General features: G+C 36.3%; 3 protein-coding genes across 3 annotated transcripts; 1 reads left to right on the forward strand and 2 right to left on the reverse strand.

Annotated features, from left to right (window-relative positions):
• Positions 714-5,891, reverse strand: LOC109825199 (signal recognition particle receptor subunit alpha). Its single transcript, XM_020391982.1, has 9 exons — positions 4,915-5,891; positions 4,078-4,162; positions 2,905-3,000; positions 2,649-2,801; positions 2,457-2,564; positions 1,496-1,615; positions 1,249-1,374; positions 1,069-1,152; positions 714-975 (listed from the first exon to the last, which is right to left on the reverse strand). The coding sequence occupies exons 1-9, from the start codon at positions 5,889-5,891 to the stop codon at positions 850-852; spliced, it is 1,875 nt and encodes a 624-aa protein (XP_020247571.1). The 3' UTR covers positions 714-849.
• On the forward strand, positions 8,028-10,207 carry LOC109825642 (actin-depolymerizing factor 1-like). Its single transcript, XM_020392506.1, has 3 exons — positions 8,028-8,113; positions 8,459-8,724; positions 9,752-10,207. The coding sequence occupies exons 1-3, from the start codon at positions 8,111-8,113 to the stop codon at positions 9,903-9,905; spliced, it is 423 nt and encodes a 140-aa protein (XP_020248095.1). The 5' UTR covers positions 8,028-8,110; the 3' UTR covers positions 9,906-10,207.
• On the reverse strand, positions 10,737-16,978 carry LOC109826015 (uncharacterized protein C683.02c). Its single transcript, XM_020392959.1, has 5 exons — positions 16,569-16,978; positions 15,939-16,077; positions 14,339-14,430; positions 12,196-12,295; positions 10,737-11,383 (listed from the first exon to the last, which is right to left on the reverse strand). The coding sequence occupies exons 1-5, from the start codon at positions 16,857-16,859 to the stop codon at positions 11,166-11,168; spliced, it is 840 nt and encodes a 279-aa protein (XP_020248548.1). The 5' UTR covers positions 16,860-16,978; the 3' UTR covers positions 10,737-11,165.

The raw sequence follows: 18,378 nt of genomic DNA on the forward strand, positions 1-18,378 counted from the left end.
TCGCCACAGAAGCTGTTGATGGATGGAGATGAGTAATACACGCATGGCGTTGCAGTAAGTCTTATTTCGCCGTAGTTTTCGAAGGATGGAGATGAGTAAATTCAGAAATAATGTTGCACAGTGCAATTTTATAAGTGATATATATGCTACACATAGCATATAGTGCATATGTTGACAGCTGATTGTCTTGTTAATTGTATTGTAACTTTTCTATTGCCACCATTTTTGCGTCAACTGCGATTCTTTTTGGAAAGTTCAAATATTGCAAGATGTCAAGCTAATATATGATTTAAGACAATTTATCTTTAGAAATGTCTGGGCATCTTAATCATATTCGAGGAACAAAATGTGCAACTCCGTTTGCCCAACCCCTTTCTTCTAGTAACGAGCTACAATCTATATATCCTGAATGTTTTATCTGTCTCGAAACTGACGGTTGATAAACTACAAAACTGATGGCGGATGAACTGCAAGGTAGAGGACCACGGGAATCGAGTTTCCAAGTAATATGGGGACGTTTCAATCAACTAGAGTAATGGGGTTCTCAATGAACCAAACTATGAAGGTTCTCAACGAACCAAACTGTGAAAATGAAATAAAACACATACTACGTAATAAACTACAAGATACTTCCGAAGTAAACTTCGTTACGTTTTCTAACTCAGGCTTGCCGACTTAAAGTATAAACCAAAAGGGAGCTGAAAGAACCGAAGTATTCAAACCAAAGCCACAATTTATTGCTTCATTTCCGATGCCAAGACCGGCGACATCATGGGGGATTAAGTTCATACAGAAGTAGCAGTCATGACGAGAGTACACACGTTACATTTTTAGGTATAGCAACAACTATCACTTGAGGAGGGTTTTGACAATGGACTTGACATTAAGCTTTTTCAGGTCAGTATACGATTGACCACAGCCAACAAACATTACAGGAGATCCAGAGACGTAGACCATAGAAAGTGCTGCTCCAACCTGAAATCAAAGACCAAAATGTTTTCAATCTAGACGAATGAATGCATATAGATCACTTTTCTCTCAACTGAACTTATGGCTACGAGTATAAACCTTATCATCAATCGTATCGAACTTAGTGAGCAAGATCCCATCAATCAGCCTCGCGTTTGGCACTGCCGAGAGATCAGCTAATTTCTGCACAAAAAATACGGAATATTACTCGGGGCTTCTTTCTGTAATATGCTGCTCTTGCTTCATAATCTTCAGAACTCCACACGACAAATTATATACCTGATTAAATTTTGACAGTTGGTCCACAGCATCATTTCCAACCAAGGCCTCGCCAACAAAGAGAACCAGATCTGGGTTGTTAAGGTTGATAAGCTTGGAGAGTGCTCGCATCAATGGCTCATTATCCTGAAATATATTAGAAGCTTAGCATAAGCAAAATAATTCTGCATAGAATGTCACCCTTCAATAAAAATCAAGGCTCGAGCTAAATATGCAACTTTAATGGGGAAGCTCGATAATTTCTTACCTGCATCCTTCCAGCAGTATCAACAAGAACAACATCTGAATTATTACGAGTAGCCTCCTGAATGGCTTCCTTCGCTACAATTGCAGGATCTTTCTCGTAGCCTTTCTCAAATATAGGTATCTGTAAAACATAATGTTGGTCACTAATTTTGTTTGTGTCCAGCATTACAATTCATGAGTAAAATTCTACTCATCTATAAATCCATTTACATATATATGACATCAGTTGAGAAGTCTATTTTTTTCCAAAATTTTCAAACCCATAAAACAATCATTCTCATTACAAGTCAAAGAGCACAACTCAAGGTCAAGAAAGGTTGAAAAAGAAATTGAATCAAGTTTCTATAACTTCCTCTCAACCTGGCATCAGATAGTTATTGCAAGAAAGAAATAAAAGGCAAAGGGGATCAAATGATGAAATAAGGTGTCTCCTTCAATTGAATTTTACAGGGCTAATTGCACAATGCACATAGACCCCCTCGTTTTGAACTTATCACCCTCGTAGTTTCATTGTTGCAGTTAGACCCCCAAGGTTAAATTGTTTTGACTCTATTACCCCAAGACTCACTAATTTCACCTTGGGGAAATATCGGCCAAAATTTCACAAAGGGTAAAAGAGTAATAAAAAAATCTAACCCAGGAGTGTAATAAAAATAACCCAGGAAGTCTATCTGCAACAATAAAACTATAGGTGTCATAGGTTCAAATCAACGATACTACAGGGGGTCCACGATCAATTAACCCAATTTAATTAGTTAACTCAGGACACAGTAAGATTCCTTTAGAAGAATTGCGAACATATACAAGTGTTAAGTAGATCAGAGTGTATTCTTTACCAGAATCAACAGCATTTCAAAGAAACAATCAGATCTTTGGATGAACAATATATATGCTCAAAACTAGTAAGTCAAGCAAGTACACAGGATATCGAAGGCTTATTCTTCTGCAAGAATTTTTCATACCTGGAGTCTACGAGCATGAGTCCTAAGCTGCTCAACAGCACCAGACCTAAAGGTATCACATGCAGCCATCATTACACTAACATTATGCTGCAAGAGCCAGTATGCGACCTGTAAAACAGAGAATGCATAAATAGATATAAACACTGAGCAGGTCAAAAGAATCTTTTAAAAATTACAGGGGAGAAAATTGACCTTTGCGAGGTTGGTAGACTTTCCAACTCCATTAACACCAACAAAAACAACAACATATGGTTTCCCTTGCTCCTTAGCAGCATGCACATCTCTCAAAATGTCAATGGATCGTCTTGGAGTTAAAATACGAAGAAGGGCCTCTTCCATTGCCGTCTGCAATTGCAACCACCATTAGAATATGGCCTTCTAGCTCTCCAATGTTATCAAAACAAAGCCAATGGGCAACAGTTATCTTGAAAAAAACCAAATGATAAACCTGAACAGTCGAAGAGACTCTAGTGAATGATCCCAGCTTTTTCCCTTCAAGACTAGCTGCTACTGATTCACAAAGCTTCTCAGCTATTTCCTCTGCCTGCAAACACCAAGATGATGCATCATAAAAAGAACCCTAAGCACTATGATATGCACAAAATAGACAAGTGCACTAAGACAGGAAACCTCTTCAATTGGTAGCTTACATGATGAGGTCTATGCTAGTGGGTTTTGAACATATATTGCCAAGGCAGTAAGACTACTGGTTTAGCCTCATAGGTAATGAATTATCACTCTTTTATTTTATTTACCTATTTCCCCATCATTTTCTTTTTTACTTTTTGTTCTTTCCTTTTATTTTTGTTTTTTTTCCTGTTTTCCTTTTCCTGTTTTTTCCTGGAATTTTGCATGTTTTCCTTAATTATCTGTTCAAGCATGATACATTTTACTCTATGTTGCCCAGGTACGGATACGGGTACAGGTATAGATACCAGTATGGGTATGGGGACGGGTACGTGTACAAGACACGATAAATTTGTAAAAGGTATCCAGGCCCCAGATACACACCTATATAAATATTTTTATACACATCTATTATATAATGGAATGAATAATGTATATGAGAACAAAGATGAGAATTAAATTTTCTATAACATTTTATGCTTCTTTTATCATGTGGATTATAAATTAAAAAATCACTAGTTTCTGAACTAGACATCCAAACAACCCTTCAACAACATAATTCGGAAGCTGACCTATGTCTAACAACTTTCCAGAAGTGGACGTGAAGTATAGGATATACATCCAAAAAATGTATGATAACTATTTAAAATTAAAACATGTATTACATAATTGAGTATAAGCCCAAATAAATGTATGCATATATGAAAGGAGTGTGCAAGGAGTCTGGGTATGGGTACGGGTACGGGTCCGGTCTGGGTACATCTTCAAATTAGGAGTACCCCAGTAACATATATTTTACATTTATAATCCAACCACGAAGTTTACAAATGTTTGACTAGTAGGAAATGCATCCTCAAACCCTAAATGTTTGACTAGTAGGAAATGCATCCTGAAACCCTGGACTAATGGTAAAGATCATAGATTCTTTATATTGATAAATAAGCATAAGTTAACAATTGCAAAACGAGAATAGCAGATGAGCAGATAAACATACCACATTTTTAGTCATCAGCCTATCCTTGAGGGCCTTTAGTGCTGGTTTCAAGTCTGACTTCTCCAAAACAGTGTTTCCTGAAATGCTGAGATCACAAACATACCAAAATGTAACCATCAATACAAACCCAAATTGATATATTTAATTGGATGCATAGTAAAATAGAAATAGAGATCAAAATATAATGCAGAAAAATCATTCACGCACAAGGCAAACACAAACAGATATTATACATCAAAATATCTACATGGACATAGTGCAAAAAAATATGCTATAGTATCATGTTCGACAAATGAACAATCAACAAACTTTAAAAGCTAAGGCATTTCAGTTGAATGTGAATCAAAATATTGGCCTCACCTTCAAGAGGCATCTTGTAAAGTTTGAAACTGAACAGGAATGCACAATTTTTATCTTATGTAGATCTTTTTTGTGATTGTTGAAGAGTTAACATCTGTAACACTTGCATACACAATTTGCCAATTTAAATCTATATGACCGGCCAAGCAAGTTTATTAAGACTTCAAACAAGAATTTTGTAGAATTCCCCAACTCTAAGTGCAAATATCTTAAATGATGTTGGATCGAAGCCTCCCTAAACAAGAGATCTTCTAACAGCAAATCAACCATGTGAAATAACGTTGAAAGACATGATAATTATGAATCTCTGATGACCTGAATATAAGAGAGGGATCTCAACAAAGAAACACTAACAGATATACACAAAATGAGATGATCAAAGGAAACACAAGCTGATCTAGAACCATAAATTTCATACTCACAATATCTAACATATCCATATGCCAACAAAAAAAGGTGAAAGAAAACTAATTATACCTTTGGAACATTGATGAGAACCAACCCTTCTTCCTTGCACTAGGCTTAGCACTCTCCATTTCCTCATCATCATCATCCTCACCCTCACTGCTCACAATTTCCTCCTTATCCATCATACTCTCACCCTCATCCACCGCCACAACCTCTCGAACTTCATCCCCTCCTTCACCAACCGGATCCGTAAAATCCAGCTTGACATTCTCCTTCTTCGAATCATCCCAAACCCTGTTCTTCTTCACAATCTTCTTCACCTCCCCTTTCATGCCCTTATTATTCCCACCAAAAACACCCGTATTAGTATTAGTATCGGTCTTCTTTCCTCCTTTAGCTCTCAATTTCTGTAACTTATTTACATCGAAAGCCCCCGCTTCGGGCTTCCCATTCTCTTTATCTTTCACAACAACATTAGTAATGGATCGGGACTCCTTCGCCCCATTATTCTCCTTATTCTCATCCCCATCTCCATCATCCTTATTCTTAGAATTACCGTCACCGTGACCAATTTTTCCATTCTTCTTCTTGTTCATCTGTGATCCAACACCACCCTTCTTCCCCAACAAAACATTCTGATTCTTCCCAGACTGTTTCAACTTCTTAATCTCCTCCGCCCTCGCCTCCGCCTCCTCCCTCAGCTGCCGAAAGATCTCATCAAAATCATCATACTTCACCCGCTTCGGATCATAGATCTGCTCAAATTCACGGCGAACCGCCATTAAAAGATCCTCAACATACAAGAGATTGAGAATCCGCTGGTAGACGGCGACGAACACGAGGCCGAGATCGTTGCTGAAGGTCCACTTCAGAGTGTAGGCCCCGCCGCCGCCTCCGGCGTCGTAGTTGAAGGAGGCCTCTGCCGATCGCTCCTCGAGGAGGCAGGACTTGATTAGGGTTTCGATTGGGGATCCTTTGAGCGCGTTGCTGATCTCCTTCCATAAAATTAAGCCGCCTCTTGTGAAGATTAGGAGCTGTTCAAGCATTTTTGAGTGAAACTGGTGGGAAATTGGGAGATCTGAGCCCTAATTTTAGAGATTTTGGGGGAATTTAGAAAATTAAAAAAAAAAATTGAGTTTTGAGAGAGGTTCGATGAGAAGATTCGGGTTCGGGGGTATTTAAAGCGGGGAGGAGAGAGAAGGAACGCGGTGGTGGCTTTGACTCGAACGAGCGGAAGCGTTGAATTTTGCGGATGGTAAAATTGGTCGCCTACTTGGAAACGGGTCGGAAGATCCGAGTCCGATATTTTTCCAGTGCACCGTAAAAACTCTAGAATTTCTGATGAATATTCTTTTTCTTTTATTTTCTATTTTTCTTATTGGATTGATTTTAGATTTACTTTATATAACTTTTAATCCAGATTTTGTGAAGAAATTATTCTTTTTCTTTGAGCTTCTTCCTTCTAAACTTAGTTACACTGGTATATGTTGTGTATGAATTGTCGCCTCCTTTCATAAAATTAGCTATTAAGTTACTTTTCTATGAGTCCGTATAAGATAGATTTATCAGAACAATAAATGAATGATTTATCAGAACAAGAAATGAAGGATTTATCAGAACTAGAAAACACATCAAGGTGCTAGGGTTAGTTCCTAACAAAATCACCTCTGATGCGTAACTGTCAACAATATATTTACAAACACTGATATGTTGCAACATAAAAACATTGATACGCAAAAATGAGTAAAACTGGGTCCTCACCAAATTGAATAATTTTCTGGATGGACCGTGGTGCAAAATACTTTGTCCGTCTACCACCCTTAGAAGTTATCGTGTGCAAGATTCGATTAGACTTTTTTAAGGTTTATAGCGTATAAACTTAAAAGATGTATAAATAAGCATAATCTTGTCTTGTGTATGATAAAAATCCATCTTCTTATATGCTCTATCAAAATCAAAATGGAAACTTAAATCTTTTTGATGTGATTCGTTGTCTAATCACATCGCCTTCCACCGAATAGACAATAAGTTTATGAAGCAATATTAATATCATTTTGTCTTCTGATCTTTCATCTTATCTCCACCTTCTGTACCACTCATTTTTGTCTCCCTTCCACCTTGTGTATATTTTATATCTTCTTATAGTCAATAAGTTTTGAACATCTGGCCCTTGTTACTCAGAAAACAAATAATTAGAATCACTCTGATGATAAGACCATTAGGGTTTTTTCTTTCCCAGAAACCAACTTAAAAAATATCCTTAAAAAACTCACACTCAGTGCATGTGACTCGTTTTTTTCTAATGTTTAGGTCTTGATAGGATACATCATACCTTGAGCTTGAATTTTTTTAACTTATTTTTTAGTTTTTTAGTGAAAATTTGACTGGAAGGTGAAAAACTCACTTTAAATATGGTTTTTTATAATTATTCTATTTTTAAGGTGGTTTCTTGAAGAGAAAACATTTCATTAAACTCGCCCTGCAAGAATCTATCTCACTTGAAACCCTTGTGATATAAACACGCCTACACATATTGGAATTTTTGGATCCTCTCCACTAAAAACATAGTGGAGAAGACCACTACTTCTAATCCCAACTATTGATTATCTAGTTGGTGATTATAATACATTCTAAATCTAATACTATCATAACCTCGCTCGCATATTACACTCATTGTTAATTTGCATTCAAAGAAAAAATCATAACCACTCACTAAATAATCAATGATTATGATTAAGTAGTAGCCTAGAGAATCTGAATCCTATGTATTGTCGCCTAGGGATCCTCTACACCCTTGGTTGTAGAGGAACTCTACAATCCACCAATATATAACATCTCTTCGCCCAGTGAACCCTATGAATTATATTTCTTTATCTAAATTATATTAAAAACTTTTTTTGTGGGGCCCACTGAAACAAACCAATAGTATTAGCCCACATAAATAATTGTAGGCATTCTCTACAACTGAGCTGTAGATGATCTGGTCTCATGTATTGGCTTTGTTGCGGTGCTTGGCTACTCATGCACAGTCCAAAACCAATGAACCTAAAGTTTTCATGCAAATACAAAATGTTTAAACCACCCACGTACACAATCAAACAAGAGAAGGAGCGCCTAATATGCTCTCCTTATGACTCGCTCTAAATCCAACAACCAACTTTTTTTCCTCCCTCAAATTCCTCTCCTCTCCTCAAACCAATCTCCTTTAAAGAAAACATATCCTTCTCCTCCATCCTCCTTTCTCATTCCTAGCTCAATCTCAATCATGGTGAGTTCAATTTTTTCCATCATTTATATTACATGTATAAATTTATTATGTCTAGCAATTTCAATTTGCTCATTACCTCTTGTAGTCATTCTATGGCCTAATTGTTATGCTCACGTCGCAATGGTCGGATCTTCTCCAATCCATAGAGTGTAATCTAGCATTTCATTTATTCTCTTTCCTTTTATAGAAAGAAATAAGTAAAGGAGAAAAAAAAAATTTATACTAGAGAATGTTAGCATTTCAGTTACTTTATTTTTTCAGCGGACGTTGTTCTTATATATGCCATTTCCGAGTATCTTTTTACTTCTTCTAGCATTTCATTTATTCTGTCTCCATTATTTACAGGCAAATTCAGCATCGGGTATCGCGGTGGACGACGAGTGCAAGCTCAAGTTCTTGGAGCTGAAGGCTAGGAGGAACTACCGGTTCATCGTGTTCAAGATCGATGAGGCGGCTCAGAAGGTCCTGATCGACAAGCTGGGGAAGCCGGGGGAGACCTACGACGACTTCACCGCGTGCATGCCGCACAATGAGTGCCGGTACGCCGTGTTTGATTTCGACTTCGTCACTATCGAGAACTGCCAGAAGAGCAAGATCATCTTTGTTGCTTGGTAAGTAAGTAATTATGTGAGGTAGTGTAAGTTTGAGACCTGTGCCTTTCTTTTTGGGCTGTGAGTTTGCGATGTCTCGCGTGTATACAAGTTTTCCACAGTGAGTTTAATTAGATATGAAGAGATTTATTATAAAATGGGCAATGATAAGGAATGTTTAAGTAGGGGAAATAATAAATTTGAGTGTGGAGGTTTAGATTTTTAGGAGGGGAAAAGTCAAATGTAGACAAGAATCAACGAGTTCAACCAAGATTTAGGACTTACTCCAAGAGCCTCTCAAGAAGGCTCCTAAGGGTGATGTGGTAAGAAAAAAGCTCTTAAGATGCTCCAACAAACTCCCAGGACCCGTTTGGTTGGGTGAAATGGAGGGAGAAAAGGACTGTAGACACTTTTGGCAGCTTTACAGCAAAATCGCCTCTTTAAGAGGCGATTTTGCTGTAAAGCTGCCAAAAGCTGACGCTTTTGGCAGCTCTATAGTCCATTTCCATCTCAAATCTACCCAACCAAATGGGCCCTCAAGCACCCTCCTAAGTCCTAGTTGGAGGTGTGTTCAACCAAGATTTAGGACTTATAGTTCTGTTCATTGTTACCCTTATTTCAGATCTAGCAAACCCAGCCATTTATATGCATTGGTTCTCTAAGAAAGTAAGAAAGAGGAGATTTTACACATGCGTGTAAGTCATTAATTAGAAATTAAAAGAACATGGTTTCTTTTATTTTACCATGTACTAAAACAATTGTAACTGGTCGCATGAATGTTATATGCGATAGCTACTCTATTACTTGTTTATCTGAAAATATTGTTCATGTTTACTCCAACTTCAACAAATGTGTCTCATTAATGTGCATGGTATGAGTAACAGACTATTGACATACTAAATGGGAGGCAATTATTAATCATCTAAGACATGAGATTCTATAACCTGTGGCCAAGATTTTGGATTTTATTTTATCTTATTTTATTTATTTTTTAAAAAGAGAGGAGCAGAACTATCTTGAGTAGTTTCATTAAAACTTTGATGTGCAGGTCTCCAGACACATCAAAGGTGAGGAGTAAGATGGTGTACGCGAGCTCCAAGGATAGGTTCAAGAGAGAGCTTGATGGTATTCAAGTTGAGTTGCAGGCTACTGATCCAAGCGAGATGAGCATGGACATCGTAAAAGAACGAGCCATATCGTAAAATTTCAAGCCACACGAAAGCAGCGAGAAGGAGAAGAAAGCAGCATCTCTTGTTGGAACATCACATTTTACTAGTTCATTTGATTAATTTGGCCTGTATTTTTATCATAGTGGACGCTTTCAGGTAAGTAGCTTATGTTTAGCTTTGATATCAAGATTGTGATTGGTTCAAAGCAAGTTAGCAATACTGTCACAATGTGTATTAAGTCTGTCTGTTGTTTTCTTTCTTTTCTTCTTGAGAGCATGTACCCCCTTTTCCCCTCCTTTTCTCGAACATAATTGAAGGATCATGAAATTAAAATATTGGGCACGAAAAACTTTTATGGGTTTTTTGTGGACAACAGTTCTAGATATTTATTGCTTTTACTCCCCTTCCTTTGACATGTTGAAATGTTTAGACTGTTTCAATCTTGATTCCGAAGTTAATTTTAAGACATTAGACATTATTGACGTGTCAACGCACCTCTTCTATACTCAAATACGTTTGCGGAGTACTACTCTCATTTAGAATTTTATTGAATTTTATTGGAAAACTTTATTTTGACAAGCTTCATTGGAATAGAAGTTTGGTTTATTTTTACTTTATCACTTCAATGGAGCTTTTAGTTAATCAATACATTTTTGTGAGACAAACACTGCAATCTCATTTGGTTAATGGAAACTGATACAGCAGATACGTAGTCATCAAATAAACACTGACGTGAGTATTATGTAGTTCGTGCATTTAGGGAATACAACAATAACCACCACCACACAACAACAACGTGTTTATCGCAAAATTTTGAGATCCGCTCCATGAATACCAGTTTTGTATTCATGCAATTCAAAAATCTGAACAAAATTGTGGACTTCAATCATAAAATCATAACATCAAGAGCGTTCTACAGTTGATCCAAAATCTTTGAGCTCGGTAACACTAATAAATACTTCACACATTTCGTGCTAATTCATGAACTCATTAACAAAACAAGCGTTACTCAAACACATATCAGAGTACAACACAATTACCATCCCTTTGAACCTTCCCTTTAACTCAAAAAATACACAAGTTTTCTTCTAACAAAAGTCAAAAAACATGATTTCAAAACTCTTGATCTACAAAATCTCAGTATCAGCTGAACTACTTGATCCAAGTAGCTCTTCTTCAGTTTTCGTAATCGCTTTGGAACGCAACCGATATGGTGAAGTTAGCTGATTGCCGCAACCATCCTAATCCAAATCTTTTGTTATACTCGGAGATGCCGTGAACAAAATAATGCGATCAACCAAAAAAGTTAACCACTTTGGGGCCCTGCTTTTTCTTAAGTTTTACATGAATATCCTTTTTAACTTCACCTTCAACAGTGACAAGCCCCGTCTCTGAGTGGGCAACAACATGTTTGCTAGTCTTATCATCTTCTACCATAAAATCATCCTCGAGATCATCTCCACTGTGGAAGATGGTCCGCTTCCCTTGAGCACTTTCCTCGAGGTTGCGAGCTAGAAGTAAAAGAAATATCGTCATTAATGCTAACAGCTAAACTAACTGTAACAAATTACTTTAAAACATTCTCAGCATCTATGGGGAACAAAAAAGACTTAATTTTTGGACAAATTAAGGACATTATAACCTAGTTCTTTTCTGATCGCCTTTACTATATATAATGTCATAGCAAATCTCATTTTGAGATTCAATAGTAAGGTCAGTTCTTCTAATTGTTCCTTCCAATATTGCTTTAAACACATCTTAGGCATTTAGAAGTAAGTTCAGCTTTCTAGGCGATCCTTTCTGTATTGTATTAGACATGTATTTGGCTTTTGTAATGTTTCCAGTTGGTGTTTAAACACAACTTAGGCATTTAGTAGTAACTAATGAGATTGGCCTATCTAATTGTTTAATCCAATATCATCTAAACACATCTAACACATTTAGGACATGCTTGGGAACTTGGCTTATAATCCACAAATGAATTATAAGCCAAGTGGATAATAAGCCAAAAAAGTTCTAACAAAGAACTCAGGTGATAAATATAAGGATATAAATAGAAAACTGAACAGCATCAAGCTAATAAGCTCAATTTAGCAGTTGCGGGTAGGAGCTTTATGTGGGCAACACTTAATTATATTGGAAGATCACCAACTGAAAAATCCGACTTAATTAAATTTGCAACCCTTAATATCAAGGTAGGAAAGCTGCACAAATATTAACAAAAAAAGCATATTGCTGAAATAACTAAAATGTTTACTTTCGACGCAGAATTTGAATTGGATAGTACGCATGGATTGGAAAAGACATAACCAAGAAAACTTACATCCATTTGCTCCCATAGAAGAGAGAGAATTCCTGGTTCCTTTGTTTGGACAGTCCTTCGCCAAATGCGTCACTCCACCGCATACTTTACAACAACCACCCTACGAGGAGTACAAATAACTCAATAGACGTCATAATTGTACAAATATTCGTGAGTGTTCCAGCATATCAAACAATTGAGAAGAATGACCTATTAAACTGATATAAAAGAAGAGCATTTGCCAAATTTGTACATGTTGCGTGTTGAGTATAACAAGGCAACATGTAGACTTACCCAGAGATCTCAGACCCACTAGTTGCTTGAAGTATTCCTAAATTCACTTGTATGTCTTACTTGAAATTAAATATCGCCACATCTCATTCACGTCTACTGCTCGATAATCGGAGAAATCAGGTGCGTCTACATTATCTCCTTCCCATAAGACAAGGGGGGTTGGGTTTTCTAATTCGTTTTTATTTTGCTTCGGTTTGACGGCCGGAGAGACTTTGGGCTAACATCATATAACCACTATAATTGGTACGGAGATTATAAAAAGAGAAGGTGCATTAACACCCTTCATCATGATACTGCAAATTAATATCAACAAAAAAAAAGGTATTGCATATGCAAAAGGTCACTTAAAAGTTATAACCCTGTTGTCTTTTTGACTGTGACATTCACAGGTCAAATTTGCACTATTTATACTGATACCATTTAATTTTAAGTTGTGTGTGCGTTGCACATGCTATGACATATCCACGTGATTTGCAAAATGACAGGAAATGTTTTAGGCATTTTGGCTAGGTCAAAAGAGGGAGTCCTGAGAAACCAGCTAATCCAACGTCCCTATACAAGATGCTCTTCAATTGCTGTGGATTGCTATTTCATATGTGCAGACACATCTTGTTACTATTTAGTTCCTTTATAGGTGCATATCACATTTTCCAGTTTTCTAAAATATTCCTTCTCATCCTTGTTCGTGAGACTGTTTCCTCTTCTGCCTTTAATCCAGTTCATTTGCAAACCAAGTTCTTCTTACCAACCTTTTCTGAGAGGTTTTTTTGCCTTGTGTGCCTTCTGTTGGTAATCAATGACCTAGCTCCACATTACATACTCGTGTCACAACTTCGAGGAGTGGTTCATTGCATCTGATATCACTTGAGACTACTGCACTTTAAAGGTGTATGATATTCCTCTTCTCATGATAATCTTTCAAAGCAATCTTATTCATAATTCTAAACAGAGGAACCTGTGACTAGTTTATAAGCATACCATTCTTCTCTTTGCTTTCGCGAGTTCAAGGAATGTTCCACTGCATCGGATATCGCTTGTTCACACTTAACTTTTAAAATGTATGATATTCTTCTTTCTCATGGTAATTCTTTCAAACAATCTTATTAATTATTCTAATTAGAATACTTTTTAGTTTATGAGCATACCATTCTTCTATTTGCCTATACTACAGGAGATCAATTGTGAGAAATCATACTCAGGATGCACCTTTTAGATGACCATCTTCATACATCCAGTATCCTTGTTATTCTTCAATCAAATTAGACTACAAATAGAGCTTTATGCATATAATAGCAGATACTAGTAATATCTACTTTCTTTAATAATTATCAGGCATAATACTATAAAACTTAGTCAGGAATGTCTTCAGAAACATATGTGCAAGTATTATCACTTGGTAATGCCATGAGAACTTAGTAGACACCCAATAACTTCATAAAAGTGTGTAGACATGAGAAGAATGACAATCACACAGAAGCAACAACAGCACCGACTTGTAATGCTAAGTAAACTCCAAAGAAAATCTAAATTGTTTATCCGTTCTGGCCTCGTAACTCGTAAGATGTTTAACTCTTTCTTACATGATATCACATAAACTGAGAGTTTGATATTGTCCTTGAGTTGTGATCTATAGAATCAAAATTAAAAGTTACACAAATTCTGTGACTGCAGAACATAAAAAGGTTAATTCTGTAGACTAAATTGAAATACTAGTTTCATAATCATATATACCACATTTTTCATGGAAGCAAGCTATTTCAAGCTAATAATCTTTGTGTATCAAAAACTTAGCTTCCTTGCCTGAGGAGTCATTATAGAAAGTTTCTAGTTTCATACCTAACAATAAATTAGATATTAAGGCATAAAGTACCTTTGGATAAATTCCGTGTGTATTTTTTGGACAGTTTTTGCTAAGGTGTCCACGCTCATTACAGATGAAACAATTAGCGAACTTTGTACCACCTGCATCCAGAAAAGAAAAATAAGAAATAGAAACCAACTGGAGATAGATACTGCTAAATACGTGGTCTCATCATCTAACCCAATATATTTAAGGTTATGGTTTTAGGACTGATTATTGATAAATATGACCAAGTTATCCAATTAGATACAATTGCCAAATTGAAGATACAAATATAATGATCAGAGAGCAACTTATAAGTAACAGGCTGACACAAGATAAATTAATTTACACATATCGTATAATGGAGTTAGATGTGTCAGTTTGACTCCATGTCACAATTTGGTAGAATATAGATATGGCATCTCCATATTAGGCCAAAATTAACCCCAAATACTGAGGGGACACTCAAGCTGCAAAAGATTGATCAATATATTTCTACAACAGTTGCTCCTTGTATCAGTTCACAGAATGAATTCAGGTGAAAACTAAACTACATGCAAGCACTACGAGGCTCTAATTATGACTGTGAGAAGTCCCAACATCCCAAACAAGGCCTTAATTGAACCTAAATCTTAAACAAGGTGATAAACAATTTCCTTCACAGTGAGACATATATAATGTTTCAACAGGACAATTAGTACGATAATAAATGGAAGACATAAAAGAGACAATATGATAAACTTTCCAATATCGAAACCTAGTAGAATAATTCGATCTAACAATATTATATTAATTATAGCTCGCATAGCTAATTTTCAATATAATAATCTAATCACGAAACAACACTAACAACAACTCGAAAACAAAATTGCCATTATAAAATTCTTTCGTGTGTTCGAAGTGGTTATATGGCAAGTAATTGTTCTACAGTTGCTAAAAAAATTTAAAAACTTGAAAGACAACAAAAGCCATTTCATGAAGCATCGAGAGAGACATATGAGAACAATTGCAAAATAAACAAAACAAAGAGGTTGAGAATGGAAAATAGAATTGTACATATCTCCACAGTTCTAGACTGTGCCTCGTGAGAGAAGGAAGGAAAAATGGGGATCGCCTCATTAGTTGCGGGAGAGAACTGGCTACCAGGCAGGTGTATTCCCTTAGGGTCTTATTAATTGGTTTGCTGGTCTCACTCAGTTGCGTTAGTTGGATAGGATTTGGGTTCTAAAGAGTGGAAGAAGAAAAAATGTAGCTTTTTGTGTAATACGCCGTGCAAGTGCACCAACTATATAGAATTATTATGCCATTTGTCTGCATAATGGAAAGGCATAACCTTTATTCAACTGTGGTAATTATCTGGACACTTTGATGAAGTCTATAATGCATAAGTGACTAGAAAAATCTCACATCATTTTCTAATCCATCACCTCAACAATAAAAACTTTGTTTTTCACTAAAAAACAATTAAGCCTCTTCGTTGCTTATCTAGAACAATACTAAGGACAAAGTACTAGAATTAGCATCCATGTTACTGCATATTATCAAATTGTGCAAAATTATATAAGAAAAACACAACGGTAAAAACTTGAAAATTAACCAGAAACAAGCAAATCTTCACTAAAATTACCATCTTTAAGGGGTAGAGGGCACTTAGAAAGAGCATGTCCAGCATCCCCACAATTATAACAAAACTTCCTCTCCGTCTTCTCGCTCTTCTGTGGACAATTCTTGAGACTATGCCCTCGATGTCGACACAACAAGCAAATCTGCATGAATCACATTCACAATGCACACATACACTCAAAACACAAAATCCCTAACCCCAATTACAAAACACGAATAAAAGGAATGATTAAAAGCAATTTGATATAACAAAGTTTCACCAACTTTGGATTTTAAAAACTGAAGTTAAATACACCCAAAAAACAGCTCAAAGTTTCACCATCACATCATCGTTCAAAATTGCATTCTTGGCTATGATCATTATTTAACTGAGTGTTTTTGCTATAGTTTAATGTCAAATTTAAGCACTTTGCATTTGCAAGGCGAATAATTAGTCATTTTAATTGCAATGAGGTTAGGATTAAATAGAAACTCATAATTTCATTGAGATTCTCACATTTTTGCGTCTTACAGTACATGGGAAGTATAAATCTTATACTCTACTAATCACTAATCACTATTCATAAAGTTAAAAAAAAATTCAAGATATTTCTGAAATCAGTGAAAGTGCAACAAAAAGCTGGGAAGTTTGTACCTTGTTCTTCTCCCACTGAGATTTCTCAGGGCAGAGCTTGGCGATGTGATCTTTGGACTTGCAGATGAAGCAGCTCTCTCCGGGTCTCATGCCCGGGACTCTTAACGGGTGCTTGGACCCGCTTCGCCTCCTCTTGGCATCCGATTTGGGGTTTAGGGTTTTGGCCTTCCTCTTGCTATTCTTCTTCTTCTTCGACGTAGGGTTTTCGTTCGAGGGCTCGGGGGTCGGGAACAGGTTAGGGTTTTCTTCTTTGAATCGCTTTCGGGCTAATCTCTGATTCTTGCTCACCATTTTTTTTCCCTGCAAAAATTTGCTGAGATTTTTTAACGCTCTCTTCGAATTCTGTGTAATTTTTGGTTGAATAAGGAAGAGGAAAGAGGGGTGAAGGCGGCGGAGCGGAGGAACGCGAGGTGATCAGGTTGTCGGGCAATAATTGGGCCGGTATTGGGCTGGGTTTCTAGATTCAAGTTGGGTATTAGAATGCACTTTTTTAAAGGCTAAATTACCATTTTGGTGTATTTAGGGGTTGTTTGGTTCATTAGTGGACAAGAATAGGATTAGGAATTCTCTTTTTTTTATGGATTCCTATCTATTCCATAAAAAAATTTAAGACAAGTTTATAGATTCATGAAATCCTTTTTTTTCTATGTTTGTTTCATAACATAGAAAAATAGAATTTAACTTTATAGAAACTCTCCAATTCCTAATCTTTAGTTTGGTTTGGAATAAGAAAATTTTCAGATAAAGGGTGAGTACACCATAATTATTCTTACCCGTTTGACAATATTCAAAACTGAAACATTGTAGCAACGGTTAGTTCCAACGGCTAGTTCAATATTCAAAGCTGAAACACTGTAGCAACAGGTAGTTCCAACGGCTAGTTCCAAGGCCTTGGAGGCTATAAATTTTACTTGAGGGCTTATTTTTCCAATGTATCCTTCATTCTTACCACTTTTATAAATTCTCATTGTTTACAATTAGCCTCCCCGACATTAATATGTTATCAGAAGAATGCCCCCAAAATAAAGTTTGTTGCGACTGCAATCTCCGAACACCCATGAAAGTGTGCAAGAATGGTAAAAATAAGGGGAGGTGTTATTAGGGGTGTGCAAAATTCCCAAATAAAAAATACAATTTTTTTCAAATGGGCTGATGAAAGAGGAGATATAAGCAACCAAGGGAACCTATGTGTCAGCGCAAATAGGTACGGAGATAAGTATTTCTTGAAATCAAAGAGGATGAAAAAGAATTGAGACTTGTCGAAAATCAACTATTAGCTTGGAAAATTTCAGCAATTTTACTAGAGATTTTTTATATTATTTTAATTATTATAAATCGCATGTCATGTAATTGTACTTGCAAAAACTATTGATATTACAATGAAAACTGTTATTGGAATTGAGTACCAATTCTAGTTGATATTGTATGGCTCAGGAATAGGACAATTTGTCAAAATTAAATGCCCCACCTATAACTTACAGGTTTATAGTAGATTGTATTCTAATGATTGATTACCTCACCTAGACATTGTTAATTCAATGTAGACTACAATCTCATCACATATTGCCTGATCTGAATAAAATAAACACTGTAAGTTAGATTGCATTCTCAGTAAACGCTAATCATTATTGCCAAATATCAACTATGGAGCATCACAAGCTCCAGCAATTTATCAACCGATAGCAACATAATAACATCAAAAAGTACATAGTCAAAGCAACATGGCTAGTGCAAGGAGCTACACAAGCTCATGAAAGAGATTCAAAATTGTCAGCAATATAGCCAAACCAAAGGGAGTACACAGGCTCCA

Source organism: Asparagus officinalis, chromosome 10 (assembly GCF_001876935.1).
Source record: "Asparagus officinalis chromosome 10, Aspof.V1, whole genome shotgun sequence".
NCBI classification, from domain to species: Eukaryota; Viridiplantae; Streptophyta; class Magnoliopsida; order Asparagales; family Asparagaceae; genus Asparagus; species Asparagus officinalis.

What these genes read in the sequence shown, in the direction of transcription:
- LOC109825199 (XM_020391982.1), bottom strand. Translation starts at nt 5,891, where the DNA reads ATGCTTGAACAGCTCCTAATCTTCACAAGAGGCGGCTTAATTTTATGG. An exon ending in GGCTGATGACTAAAAATGTG is followed by an intron (nt 3,001 to 4,077) that starts GTATGTTTATCT and finishes TGGTGTTTGCAG; the next exon opens with GCAGAGGAAATAGCTGAGAA. An exon ending in AGTCTACCAACCTCGCAAAG is followed by an intron (nt 2,565 to 2,648) that starts GTCAATTTTCTC and finishes TCTGTTTTACAG; the next exon opens with GTCGCATACTGGCTCTTGCA.
- LOC109825642 (XM_020392506.1), top strand. An exon ending in AAGATCATCTTTGTTGCTTG is followed by an intron (nt 8,725 to 9,751) that starts GTAAGTAAGTAA and finishes TTTGATGTGCAG; the next exon opens with GTCTCCAGACACATCAAAGG.
- LOC109826015 (XM_020392959.1), bottom strand. Translation starts at nt 16,859, where the DNA reads ATGGTGAGCAAGAATCAGAGATTAGCCCGAAAGCGATTCAAAGAAGAA. An exon ending in CTCAGTGGGAGAAGAACAAG is followed by an intron (nt 16,078 to 16,568) that starts GTACAAACTTCC and finishes TGATTCATGCAG; the next exon opens with ATTTGCTTGTTGTGTCGACA. An exon ending in CACACGGAATTTATCCAAAG is followed by an intron (nt 12,296 to 14,338) that starts GTACTTTATGCC and finishes TACTCCTCGTAG; the next exon opens with GGTGGTTGTTGTAAAGTATG.